This window comes from Lynx rufus, unplaced genomic scaffold (genome assembly GCF_022079265.1).
Source record: "Lynx rufus isolate CCGP_SWC_20201006 ecotype Redwood Valley unplaced genomic scaffold, mLynRuf1.p SCAF_3, whole genome shotgun sequence".
Taxonomy (NCBI): domain Eukaryota; kingdom Metazoa; phylum Chordata; class Mammalia; order Carnivora; family Felidae; genus Lynx; species Lynx rufus.
In genome coordinates, this window is record NW_025814845.1 from 187,380,808 (window position 1) to 187,395,046 (window position 14,239).

General features: G+C 46.2%; 1 protein-coding gene across 5 annotated transcripts in view; it reads left to right on the plus strand.

The window, feature by feature from the left end:
* The window catches only part of IRF2 (interferon regulatory factor 2), an 87,455-nt gene that overhangs the window by 50,283 nt on the left and 22,933 nt on the right, over positions 1–14,239 (plus strand). For all 5 annotated transcript variants that reach the window (XM_047091071.1, XM_047091070.1, XM_047091072.1 and 2 more), the window contains 3 exons: positions 2,396–2,495; positions 4,436–4,612; positions 4,935–4,981. In XM_047091071.1, coding sequence (XP_046947027.1) covers positions 2,396–2,495; positions 4,436–4,612; positions 4,935–4,981 — 324 coding nt within the window. The remainder of the gene's footprint in view (positions 1–2,395; positions 2,496–4,435; positions 4,613–4,934; positions 4,982–14,239) is intronic.

Consider the following 14,239-nt stretch of genomic DNA (forward strand, 5'->3'; position numbering starts at 1 on the left):
TTGTGTCAATAGTACATTCCTTTTTGTGGCTGAATAATATTCCATTTGATGCATGTACAATATTTTCTTTATCCATTCATCAGTTGATGGACATTTGGCTGTTGTGAGTAGCACTGTTTTGAACATTCATGTATAAATATTTGTTTGAACACCGGTTTGTGATTTTTTTGAGTGAAATTACTGGGTCATGTGAGAACTCTGTGTTTAACTTTTTGAGGGACTAGCCAAACTGATTTCTACTGTGTCTACCCTATTTGACATTCCCACCAGCAATGTGTGAGGGTTCCAGTTTCTCCACATCCTTACCAATAACTTACTACTTGTTTTTTGATTTTATCTGGCCATCCTGGGGTAGGAAGTGGTATCTCATTGTTGTTTTGATTTGCATTGGCCTAATGATTGGTGATGCTAGGGGTCTTTATGTGCTTATTGGCCATGTTATTTATCTGCTTTCAACAAAGGTCCATTCAGACTCTTTGCCTATTAAAGAGGATCTAGGGATCCATGGTGGATAATTGCTAGGTTTAGTCATTATGTTTGTGGCTTTGTGATTTGGGCATAATTTCTGTGGTACTAGGTTTGGTAGGGGGTGTGTGTGTGTGTGTGTGTGTGTGTGCACGCGCGCGCCTGCATGGACACAAATGCTTGAGAAGATCTATATACCAGAATCCTTTGTGCTTAATGAGACAGATTTCAGCTTGGGTGACTGACCTCCAGAACTCCTTGGACCTACAGAAAGGTGCAACAGCAAATTCCATGAAGGGTTTAGGTCTTTAAGCATAAGCCTTTGGATTCTGGTGGTTCTCTTGAGGAGAAGTTCTTTCACTGAAATACATTTCTTTTCTTTTTTTTTCCATTTTCATGTGAACATCAAAAATGACATTAAAATGATTTTGCCCTCTGATTTTCATCTACATTGAAAAATAAAATTTCACTCAGACCTTTGCTCATCACTGCCCTTTGGAGACAGCTAACCTGAAACCATGCAATCTCGGTGGATGATACAGAATGAACAAGGAGGGGTTTATGAAAAGCCTCTGACTTTCAGTTCTTTTTAATTTTAACAGGTTTTGGGGAACTCTCAAATGTTCTGAAATATTTTTAGTTCAGGCTTTGTGATTGGCTCTATAGAGAGGCACTGAGTCCCTTTTGGGTCAGTTGGGACCCTTTCTGTCTTTCGTTGTATGAAACCAAGGTGGTGGAAAATCCCTACTGACATCTTCTTCCCTTCCCCAGTGTATTATGCAGGGATCTCCATACCTAGAAACTACCAGAACTACCTTTAGGACTTCAAAAAATATAGTTTTCCTGGGCTTCGTTTCCACAGAATCCAAGACAACAGATGCGTCATAGGATTGGAAATCTGAATCTGACCACTGGGAGACAATGTGTGATGTGATTAAGTGATTGTGGGATCACGTGACGTGGTTTTGAATTCAGACACTACAGTAATTTCCTTGGCTATAGAATGTAATTCTGTTGCTCAGTTTCCTCAACTGTGAAAGAGAAATAATAACATGTGGAGCTCCGTAGGTTCTCACAGAGAACAAAACTGAGACCATGGGAACACGTGGACAGTCAGATGTAAAGTGCCAGGGGAACACAATAATTGCTGATCCTGTCCAGTCACGGGCATGGCTTTGTTCCCAAAGCTCTGGTTTCTAATCCTGTGTTTGCCAGGGTTGATTCCAGCTATTCTGAGTTGCCTCTCGGGCTGTAAGAGAGGTGGAAGGGGTCTACTGTGAGAATTGCACCGAGAGACTTCTCCAGAAAAGTAGTATCATCTCTGCACACTCAATACGTCTTTGTTTGTACATCTTGATGTTCCTTGCAGGGCAGTAGACACTTAGGGGTTAGGACATTAGACCACATCTTCGATTTCTGTTGGCTACACAGTAGATTGAGGTAGTTAGTCTCTGTGCCAGTGACCCCAGATAACCCTGATTTCCCTTTTAGCAGCACAAATGGGTGTCATTTTGGAAAGTTGCCTACTTTTTAATTTGCCTAAGGCAATCAGAGTTCCTCTTTGGCAAATGATGGAAACCAATGGTAATAATAAGCTTTAGAAGTTGCAGTCAGTGACCAGTTAATATGTGGTCCTTTAAGGAAAAATGACGCAGGTAACAGAATGCATTGGCATATCCCCAGACCATCACGTTGACCTTGGAGTACATTCCTATGCTGCCAGACTCCACATGACTCTGAATCTTTCCCGATTAGGCCATCAAGATTTGGGGCCCGGTGGGGAGGTGCGTTTACTGGTGGATTTTACTGCAGACACTTAGCAAACCCAGTGACACTTAGTAGAGAATCTTACTAGCCACGACTTACAAACCTCCCGCAAAGGTGGCCTGAACCCCGTGGTTGCAGTTGCTTTTTCGCTTTTGTTTTTCAGGAAAAGAAGATTTTCCAGATCCCTTGGATGCATGCGGCTAGACATGGGTGGGATGTGGAAAAAGATGCACCACTCTTTAGAAACTGGGCCATCCACACAGGTAGCAAACGCCCCGCATCGTCTCTAGAGGCAGACGCTGTTGTTGGTTGTTGCTTACATGTCTTCTTTTTCTTTCTTTCTTTCTTTCTCTCTTTTTTAATGTTTATTCTCGAGAGAGAGACAGACAGAGACAGAGTATGTGTGGGGGAGGGTCAGAGAGAGAGGGAGACACAGCATCTGAAGCAGGCTCCGGGCTCTGAGCCATCGGCACAGAGCCCGATGCAGGGCTCGAACTCACGAACCGTGAGATCATGACCTGAGCCGAAGTCGGATGCTCAACCGACTGAGCCACCCAGGCACCCCGTTTTTCTTAAATTGAGGTATAGATTGACAAATAAAATTGTGAGATATTTAAGGCATACAATGTGATGATTTGATGTGTGCACCGTGAAAGGATTCCCCCCCATCACATTAATGAACCCACCCATCACTTCTCATATTTACCTTTAATTTTTGTTTTTGGTGAGAACATTGACATTCTATTCTCTTAGCAAATCTCAATTTTACAGTAATACAGTGTTAACCATCGTTTTGTGTTTTTTTTCTCACTGCACATATATGGCTTATGGCTTCGTGAAGATAGCTCTGAAAAGCTGGTGACGTGTCCCCAGGCACATCCAGGACACGTGGGGTACACACTTCATCATTCAGAAGTGATGCTGTGCCCGTGCTGGGGAAACTTAGTCCTTAAATTTCCTGTAAATGTGGGATTCTGACTATGGCGCACTAGGTGTGCACCAGGGGAATATAGAACTTATTTGTTCTGGCAGGTAAGCTTGAGTTGGATTTATCTCTCCAAAGGGTAGTCAAGGATATATATATTTATTTATTAAAGTTTATTTATTTATTGTGAGAAAGAGAGAGCGAGGAAAGGGCATAGAGAGAGAGAGAGAGAGAGGGAGGGAGGGAGGGAGGGAGAGAGAGAATCCCAAGCAGACTCCATGCTTTCAGAACAGAGCCCAACGCGGGGCTCAGTCCCATGAACCGTGAGATCGTGACCTGGGCCGAAATCAAGAGTTGGACATTTTATAACAAAATTTCAGTAGGGAGCTATTTACAGGAATCGGCGTTCTGATTAATATTTGAGTCAGATGAAAAAGAGACACTCCAGTTATCTGGGTTTGTTGGCCTCCTGGCCTTCCAGCCTTCTCTGTTACGTACCTTGATTCTCCTTTCTTCTACCGTTATGAGGGTTTTCTCAAGCTGTTTGGTAGAGCCAGAGTGACCAGTTTGTCCCAGTTTTCCCAGGACTGTCCAGATTTTATTTATTTATTTATTTATTTATTTATTATTATTATTATTTTTAAAATTTTTTTTTCAACGTTTATTTATTTTTGGGACAGAGAGAGACAGAGCATGAACGGGGGAGGGGCAGAGAGAGAGGGAGACACAGAATCGGAAACAGGCTCCAGGCTCGGAGCCATCAGCCCAGAGCCTGACACGGGGCTCGAACTCACGGACCGCGAGATCGTGACCTGGCTGAAGTCGGACGCTTAACCGACTGCGCCACCCAGGCGCCCGCTGTCCAGATTTTAAAACAAAAATTCTCACATCCCAGGAATTCAGTCCCAGTCCCAGGCAAACCAGGATGGTTGGCCGCTGTAAGTAGAGCCTGGAATTAAAAGGGTTCTCTGCACTACCTAGCCAGCATTCCTGTGTTTCCAGGCATTTCTACTCTATATTTTCCCCCTCTTTTTCTTTTTTTTAATAATTTTTTTTAATATTTATTTTTGAGAGGGGTGGGGAGGGCAGAGAGACAGAGACAGAATCCTTAGAAGGCTCCAGGCTCTGAGCTGTCCGCACAGAACCTGACGCGGGGCTCGAACTCACAAACCATGAGATCATGACCTGAGCTGAAGTCGGGCGCTCAACTGACTGAGTCACCCAGGCACCCCTTCCCCTCTTTTTTCTTAACCTTCATTCTTTTGGCTCTTTTGTTAGGAAAGCATCAACCAGGAGTAGATAAACCTGATCCAAAAACATGGAAGGCGAATTTTCGATGTGCCATGAACTCCTTGCCTGACATTGAAGAAGTCAAGGATAAAAGTATAAAGAAAGGAAACAATGCCTTCAGAGTATACCGGATGTTGCCGTTGTCTGAAAGACCTTCTAAGAAAGGTAGATAAAGAAATTTACTGATGAAAACCGTGATCACTGAGTATATATTGTAGTACCCTTGTGATTTCGTTATTTCCACATCTGTAGTCACTCCAAGGATGGAACAGTAGTTCACACTGTGGATGATGGTCCTGCCTTTACCTGGCTGGGGAAAGTGACTGTCCGGTCACCAAAGACAGTCAAAGAAACATTTGGAATTTTGACCACGTGTAGATTAAAACATGTACAGGTTCAGTGAGAGTTTCAGAAAGAATTGAGGGGAAATGTCTTCTCTGTACGTTCTTCACGAGTTAATTCAAAACTATTCTATTTGTTGCCACAGGAAAGAAACCAAAGACAGAAAAAGAAGACAGAGTGAAGCATATCAAGGTAATCTTTGGTTGTTCAGAGAGAAAGCCAAAGTTGTGACCGTATTAATGATTCCTATTGTGTCTCATGAAAACAAGTCATGGGATCTCTGTGAAGTATTTAACCTTTCTTCTTTGGCTGTCGTGTTTTATGTGCTTTTCATGTATCCTCTTTGGCATGTCCCCTCGTGTAGACTCCAGCACACATATCCCCTGCTTAATGCAATTCCACTGAGCAGTTTATGAATGAAGTCACAAATTCACACTGAGCTGGACTCCAGCCTCCATCTGGTCCCCAAGACTGTTGCCAGCTGGTCACTTAGTTTCAGCTGAGCTCCAGCAACCAGCTACTATCTGATCACATGAAGCATATTTTTAGGCTATTAAATATACGTAATGTATATTAAGTATTATAGACTTATATTAAAATGTAGCATCTATACATTATGTGTATATTCCATGACAGGCCGTTAGGTTGGGGGCACAGTGGCCCATTGGAACACCCTGTTAGTGTGGTTCTCAGGAGATTCTTTCTGTAACCTCCCACTTCTCAGGACTCCCAGGGGTTTTCCATAGGGGTGTGTTTGTGTGTGTGAGCTTTTCAGTAGGCTGTGTAGTCTGGAATCCCCTGTGGCCTGAGGATCTTTGTGCCTAGATTGCGTAGCCCTTGTTAAATAGCCAGAGAAGAGCCAGATGTCCCCGGAAAATGGAGGATGAGTTTCAGTCGACAAGCAAAGAGCAGACACTACATTCCCAGGCCTGTAGACCATCGAAGAGAAGATTGTCTCAGGGTTCACTGCACTCCGTTTGCAGGTAGAGAAACTGAGGCTAGAGGGAGTAGAGTGACGTGGGCCCAAAGGCTGTGTAGGTCATGTGGCCGAAGTCACATGGTCATTTAGAACTGACCTTAAAGGTGATGCCAAGTATTCTGATTCCTAACCCAGAATCACTGTCAAAGAAAAAATCCAGAGTGTCCAGACAGCACGATGTTTAAAAGCAAGCCAGTTAGTAAAATAGAAAGAAAAAGAAAACAAGACTATTTACTTCTGCTATAAAGTTAATCTTGTGAAGGTAGATGGACTTTGAGGGGAAGCTGAGATAAACTGTTAAAGTGTTGGACATACTCACCTTCCATTCACAGTGGAAGACAAACATTTTAGGCAGTGTATTTTAGGCAACCTCCAGTTTCACTCTAAATATTTTTACTTTCTGACTTATTTTGAATACAGAGTGGTACTAAGACCTAATTTTGTTTTAACTTAAAAAAATTTTTTTTAAACATTTAATTCATTTGTTGAGAGACGGACAGAGCATGAGCAGGGGAGGGGCAGAGAGCAAGGGAGACACAGAATCCGAAGCAGGCTCCAGGCTCTGAGAGGTCAGCACAGAGCCTGATACGGGGCTTGAACTCACGGACCGCAAGATCACGACCTGAGCCGAAGTTGGAAGCTTAACTGACTGAACCACCCAGGTGCCCCAGTTTTAACTATTTATTGTAGAAAATGTTTATCCACACAGGAAGGAGACAACTGAGTAAAATTTACTCTGCAACCATCACCCTAATTTCCACATTAATCAGCTCATGGCCCTTTAATTTCAGTCGTGGCCCCATCACTTCCCCCCCCATCCCATATGAAATTGCAGATTTCAGGCAACCATTTTTTTTAAAGGTTTATTTTTGAAAGAGAGAGTGCAAGTGGGGGAGGGACAGAGAGAAAGGGGGACAGAGGATCCAGAGTGGGCTCCGTGCTGACAGCAGTGAACCTGATATGTAGCTCGAACTCATGAACGGTGAGATCATGACCTGAGCTAAAGTCGGATGCTCAACCGACTGAGCCACCCCAGTGCCCCATAGATAGCCATTTTTGATTCCCAAAAACCATTTTATATGGTTCAGCTCACTGTTCTGAAGCAAAATCCACATCATATCATTTTCCCCCCATAACTATTTCAGGATATACTTTCCAAATATGGGCACTCTTTAAAAATTGTTATCAACACAGTATCATTATTGCATCTGAAAAATTAACAGTAGTTCCTCAAGCGCATCAAATATCTGGTGAGTGTTCAGATTCCCAGTTGTTTCTTAAATGATGTAATTTTTGTACAGTCTGTTTACTTGAATTAGAATCCGTATACAGTTCACACACTTTGGTTGGTGGTATGTCTTACAAGTGTTTTTTAACATATAGATCTTCCTTAACATCACTTTAAAAAAATTTATTTTTCCTTGCAGTTGATAAAACCTAGTCATTAGTTTGAAGTTTCCCGGAGTTTGGATTTTTTTTTTTTTTTAGGGCCTACATTTTAATTAATGTTGTTGAGTCAGAAAGGTTGAACTTCCCCACAAATATGTGAGTTTGAAGAATTTGCTACAATCTTAGGTATGACTGTCATATCTTCACTGTTTTCGTAGCATCTAGCTCAGTGCCTGGTAGGGAACAGATACTTAATACATATTTGATCACTAAATAGATGCACAAATAAATACAAGGTGTGAGGTGGGAGCGGGGGGGTTTACATTGCAACGCAGATTTAATTTCAAAATCTCTGTTAATAGACAATAAGAAGGGAGTAACAGATGTTCACTTTCAATAAACCTTGCTCAAACATACCTACCATACTCCATCGAAAAACAGACGCCAGCGATTATATGATACGCCATTATCTTAGGTATGTCCAAGCAAGAAAAACTGCTTGCAGTGAAACCATGGCCCACAATTGATTACCAGGCAATCCTATTTTAGGGCTGTGGAGATGCGCTTCTTAGAATTGATGACCCTTGCTGTTCTCATCAGAGAAGACGTCTTCAGTCACGTCAGCAATGGCGGTATCTTCCATATGGCCGCTCAGTTGTGGAAGGGACGGCCCCGGGCGAGGTGTGGCCATAGTGGTCCAGGGGAGCGAGAAAGAGCTTTCCTCTTACGTGCAGCTGTGTAGGTGAGGTTCTATCCTAGCCAAGTGCATACTGCGCAGTCTTCCACTGATGACGGTATGGCTAATACCTGAGACTTGTCCCTCAGACAGACCTTGTTCCTTCGGCAGAAGGCAGGCGATTCATCAGCCGTAAGCACAGCCTACCTTTTGAACTTAAATCTGCTTGCGCCTGTCCCACAGTGTAGCAGCAGAGTATAGATAAGGCCAGTAACCTTCCCAAGTTCTGTGGCTCATGACTGCCAAAGCCAGTGTGTTTCCTGAAACGTTTGTGTAGATTGTTTCCGAAGTTAACTCTCCAGGTTGCCCGGAATCGTACAGTTCAAGGGCTTTATCCTTACTGAGCTGTTAATACGTTACTTTTGTCACAGTGCCTGAGCTCTGAGTTAATGTGTCCTGTGCAGTGTACACCTGGGTAGGCCAGATAGGTTTCTTGCACAGAGAAAGTTTGCCTTGTGTCTAGTAACCGGGTAGGAGAATTTGCTATTGAGACAGGCTCCTTCCCGTCTTCATTGAGTTCAAGTTGAAGTCTTAACTAGCAAATGATGTTTCGAACGTGTGGGCTAAGTGTCAGCATTTTTCTTGGGTAGGTCAGGCAGTTTCTGTCCTTGCTCTGTGTTCCCTCAGCCAGGAGCTTCCCTGACACTGGGAAACTGAGGCCCATCGGCTACGCGGTAGGTGCAGAAACTCTGCCTCGATGTTCCTCAATGTTCTCTTTGTGAATATGTATGCTCTGAGCTCAGTGGACCGTGTTTTCCTGGAACCAGGCCTTGCCTGAGTGGAGGTAACCATCTAAGGAAGCAAGACTGAGGCACACAGTAGTGAGCAATACTGTGTTGCGCATCCTCAGTGCGTATATGCGTTTCAAAAACATCGCAAGGCCAAGATCAATAAGGAGAGAAGTGGGTAAACAGGGGGGTGGTAGCTGACATTTTAGAGCCAGGTTCTACCAAGTTCTGAGCTCTACTTATTATGTCATTGAGCTCTCCCTGTGATGGGCAGGTTATGAGGAAATGGAAGCACAGGGGGGTGAGTAATTTCCCTAAGGTAGCACGGCTTTTGAAACTGGGATTTGAATCCGGGTCGCTCTAGCTTTGGAACCCACACTCTTTCACCACACCTGGTGCCTCTTGGCCTTTCAGAAGCTGTGGGACCCGAGCCAGGCTTTGGGGCAGGGATCAAATAAAATGGTCGTCAATCCCCGGCACCAGGAGCATCAAACGAAGGCCGGGAAGTCAGAGTTGCTGTTTGGTGTTCCCTGGATGAGTCAGGAAACTGGCTTAATTAGAGCAGGAGTCTGTGTGAGGCAACAGTGGGAAACAAAGACTGTGGGTGAGGAGGATTAGAAATTAATACTTCCTGCCTCACTGGATTGTTTGCAGATGAAACAGACATGCTTTGAAACTGTAAAGTGCTTCCAGATCAAAGCATTGGTGCTATGATGGGAACTATATTTGAGGAGGTTCCTCTAAAGCCACTTGGTCAAGACCAGGCCTGGTCTGTATTAGTTCTGACTGCAGACCTCTGGGTAGAAGTTACAGAAAAGCAGGTATTTGGTTTTTATTAAAAACATTTTTTCTAATGTTTATTTATTTTGAGAGACACAGCGCAAGTGAGGGAGGGGCAGAGAGAGGAGATGCAGAATCCGAAGCAGGCTGCAGGCTCTGAGCTGTCAGCACAGAGCCCGACGCGGGGCTCGAACTCACGAACCGCGAGATCACGAGCTGAGCTGAAGTCAGACGCTTTAACTGACTGAGCCACCCAGGTGCCCCTGTTTTTAGCACAGCTTTCTTTCTTTATTTTTTTAAATTTATTTCCTTATTTTTGTGAGAGAGACAGAGAGGGCGAGTGGGGGAGGGCAGCAAGAGGGAGAGGGAGAATCCCAAGCAGGCTCCTCGCTGTCAGCACGGAGCCCGATGCTGGGCTCGAACTCACAAACCGTTGTTAGATCCTGACCTGAGCCAAGACCGAGAGTCGGATGCTTAACCAAGTGAGCCACCCAGGCACCCCTAGCACAGCTTTCTAACGGAGCTGTTGGCTCTAACGGTGACTTGAGCTGGATTAAAACCAACATGCTCCCTTGTCACTGTCCGAAGACCACCTGGCAGGCTGATACTGGAGCTATCCCTTCCTTGGTCGGAAGAGGTCTTCAGCTTTTAAACCTGAATCAGGTGAAAACACAGGCTGACAACCCGCTTGAACAGGTAATGAGAGCTGCCCTGGATGGAGCAGGGGGGAGGGCTTGCCCCAGGTGCCTCCTCCCACTCTTGATAGCTCTCGAGGGTACCGCTCAGAGCACAGTGTCAAGGCTGGGGGGTTGAATAACCTCTCTGGATGATGTTGTGCAACAAGGCGTGGTTGAACTCCTGGGGTAAGATCAGAGCACGATGGAGTTGATATGTGGGAGTAGGAAGGAACGGAGGAGAGGAGACCACACTGGGCAAGTGTAGATGAAGGTGGTGGCAGTTGGAACGGAGAGGAGGAGAGTTTGGACGGGAGGTAGAGGGTGAAGACAGGAGTGGGTCAGAGAGGAGACCCTGAGTCCAGACCCTGAGTCCAGTCCTGTCTGTCTTCCCTTTTTAAGACAGAAGGGAATGTTGGGAGTGGAGCACGTTTTGTGGAGAAGAGGGTGAGTTTAACTTGGGACGCGTTGAATCTGAGATGACAGAGACCCCTCTGCAGCCAGTGTCAGGTAGAAAAGTCGGATCTAGCAGGCCCCAGAGCTCAGGTAAGCGTGGGAGCGCAGGAGTGTGGTCATGTACTCAAGAACGACACTGGAGGCCTTGACAACAGATGTCTTCTCCAAGGAGGAGCTGTATGAGATGAAAGCAGAAACCCAAGGACAAGACGAAGAGAAAAGGGAGCCAAGGAGAGAAGTCAAAGGGAGGTTGCAGTGAGAGTAGGAAGAGAATGAAATTCTAGGGAAGTTCTAGTTCTAGGGAAGGAAGGAAGGTGTCGTAGGACTGCGCGGGAGGCGTCAACCTGTTTATTAGAGTTCCTGCTCTTAGCGGCTTCATGGTGTGGAGTGTGGAGTCCCCTGGGCATTTATGGAGCCCAGCCATCAACCTGAAATTTTAGGTAGTCGAGAGACCCAGAGATGTCCTTCAATGTGGCGTCAAGGAGACAGGCTTTGTACAGATGAATTCGGGCATTTCTGGCAGTCGGGGGCTGGATTGCCCATGGAAATGGTCATACGGCCATTGTATTTGGCCTCGAGGAGAGGGACGTCTGGACAAGGGGCTGTGGCACAGGAATGAGATGGAACTGGTATGGAGCGGAGGGCTGAGTGCCCCTTGCTGGCCTCTGACTCGGTCCATCCCCAAACCCCTCCAGCAAGTACAGCTTTTGAGACCAACCAAAGATGTGTTACTTTAGAGGTCTAAAGAGGACGGCCCCTGCCCTTGCACTCTCTCTTGTGCCAGTTTGCTTTTGCCTAAAATCCCTTTCAACTGCAGACCAAACTTTAGATTCTATACTGAGAAAAAAGGTTCTTGGGCATAAATATTTGGCAGAGTGAATGCACCGTGGAGGGGTCTGAACCTAAGCATAATCTTTGATTTTCTTTGGGGCAGGTTGGAAACCAAAACTAGCTGATTCACAGGACAGCCTATCTCTAAACTAAGAAAGGGAACTGAAAGAGGAGGCTGGTTCAGGATTTATCTGGCCCTGAGATGGTACAGCAAGGCAGGGGACAGGGCAGGCATGGGGCACCATATGGGACCAGGAGATGCTGGACAAAGACCTCTATGCACGTGTTCCATAGAGAACTGTGCACCCCCTTGCTTAGTTTGACTCCTTTGCTTTTTAAAAAAAATTTGTTAATGTTTGTTTATTTCTGAGAGAGAGCGAGAGAGCATGAGCCGGGGAAAGGCAGAGAGAGAGAGAGAGAGGGAGACACAGAATCTGAAGCAGGTTCCGGGCTCTGAGCTGTCAGCACAGAGCCGGATGCAGGGCTCGAACTCACAGACCATGAGATCATGACATCACTGAGCTGAAGTCAGAGGCTTAACTGAGTGAGCCACCCAGGTGCCTCCCCCCGCCTTTTTTTAAAAGTATATAGTTTAGGTTTGACTAAGTACAGTGAAGATCCTTTTGTTTTGCGCCCTGCGTGGAGACCTTCCGGACAGGCGCTGGCTACATCTCACTCTACAGTGTACTCTTACTGTCCTTCCAGAGTGATGATACCAGCGACATGGTTTGCGCTGAAGATTTCAAAAGTAACAGGGCATTTCTGAAGTAGGATGTTCGAAATAGTCTGACTCATCTCCGTCGGAAGAGCGTGCTGTTTGTTGCGTTAGAGACGTAGCGCGGGACACAGGGTAGGGATGGGGCGGGAAGTAACACAGTGTTGAAAATACTTCTGTCTGAATCTCTGTGGGGATTAGCGCAGGGTTGATTAAGACAGAAAGCTCCTGGAATAGGATCATGTTGCGTGACCAAAGACGGAGTTCGGTTCTTGTATCTCCTTAGGCTAAAAGTAGTGTGATCTTGGAAAATTAATTTAGTCTCTGAGTCATAGTTTTCTCAAGTGTAAAGTTGATAGAAGTATCACTTGCCACTAATTAAACTGTAGATCATGCGAAGCACTTGAGAGGCCTTCAGCTGAGATCAGAATAATTTAGGTCTTTAAATCTATGCACGTCTGGCTGCCTCATTACTTTTATAAGCAACCTAGAAGCAGAGTGAGTAAAAAATAACTTGACAACCTAAGAGAGCCATAAAGATTAGCAGTTCCTTTCCTAGTTCCTTAAGATGTTCTGCACATAGTTCCTTTTGGGCAATTGCGGAAGAATGGATAGAGGGGCGTGGCCAGGGAGGGAGATGTGGAAAGGGGGCCGCCGAGAAAGCAGCGAGAGAGGCAGGTGGCGTCAGAAGGTGGGGGATTAACACCAGACGGTCACATTGTCAGGAGGGATAGTGCGTTCCCCCCAGTTGGATGTCGGAGTGTGGGGTTGAGGGACGGGACTTAAGGACAGGTCATTGCAGTCGCGAGCAGTTGTATTGGTGATCTTGAATAATAGAAAGCATTTATTTGATGCTAAGTGCTAGGGGCATATTTGTCTCATTTAATCTTCACATCATCCCTGGGACATGGGTCCCTTATTGTCCTCAGCTTACAGCTGTCTACAGTGCCCTAGAAGAGGCTTGAAGAGGGTTCAATGAGGTCCTGCATCCAGTACAAGGTGGAGGAACCAGGCTTTGAGCCCAGGTCCGTGTGACCGCAAAGCCTGACAGACAACACGCGTGTCCTCCCGGCCCCACAGGAGCCGGGAGCTTGAGCCCGCGGCTGGGGTGGTGGCCCCACCCCAGGCTCTAACAAGGGTACGGGTGAGGAGGCCACGGTGGGAAAGGCAGACACCTGTTCAGGAGTTTGGCAGTAAAGGAAGAGAAACGATGGAGACTCGTGTCACAGGCAAGCGAGTGTTCCCCAGAACGGGCAGAGTTCCTATTTGGACTTGTACAAAGGGGGAGATGCAAGGCGCTGCAGGAGAAAGGGAGAAAGGGGTAGGACTGTGCCAGGGGGGACTCTCCTGGGCCCTTCTGTTTGCCCTTTGGGGCCTCTTGTCGGCCGTGCAGCGTGGAAGTTTATTAGGACTGAGCTACGTGGTGAGGTGGTGCCTTCGAGGTTAGAGTGAGTTACCATGGTGGGAGTCTGCCAGGTGGGGTCATGAAGGAAGAGGTTAATTTCTTCCTCCTTCCCTAAGACTTTTGGGGAGGGGGTGTTCATCCCTGATTCCAGGTAGCATGTAAATAAATGGGTAAGACTAGTCGGCATGCCTTGGACGTGCCACCACTCTGGATTTTTCAAAGCACAGGCATGTCTATCTCTGATGACCTTCTGCTCCCGTCTTGTGTTCTTTCTGCCCCCACTCTTCATTCTGGTTTCCCAAAGGGGTTGTCCTGTGTGGCTTTTTTTTTTGTCTGGCTCGATTGATCATAGATGCACATGCAACCTGACCTTGAGGAAAAGCTGTCTCATCAAAATGCTGAAAGTCCATAGGTACCTCAGCACTGGCTCCCCCAAAGTTGGTTGGCTTTCTCAGAGGTCGGAGGGCTCCGGTGGGCTTGAATAAAGCAGAATGGAGAGCTACACTAAGGAAAAGGAATTTGTTGCATTGTTTCAATAGCATGAACAAGTAGCCTCTCGGGCGGCCCAGGACGTTCACGCACTCGAAAGGCATTTACGTGTAAGCCCTGGGCGTGGGGTTGCCCCACTGGACTCCTGTGGCGGGGAGGAAGCCTTCCACTTGGTCTGGCCCGTGTTGTCTGCCACCGGCCCAGAGCAGGGTGCTCAGGTGACCAGGGCCCAGGGCAAACCTTACCTGAGGAGAAGTTCACAGAGTCC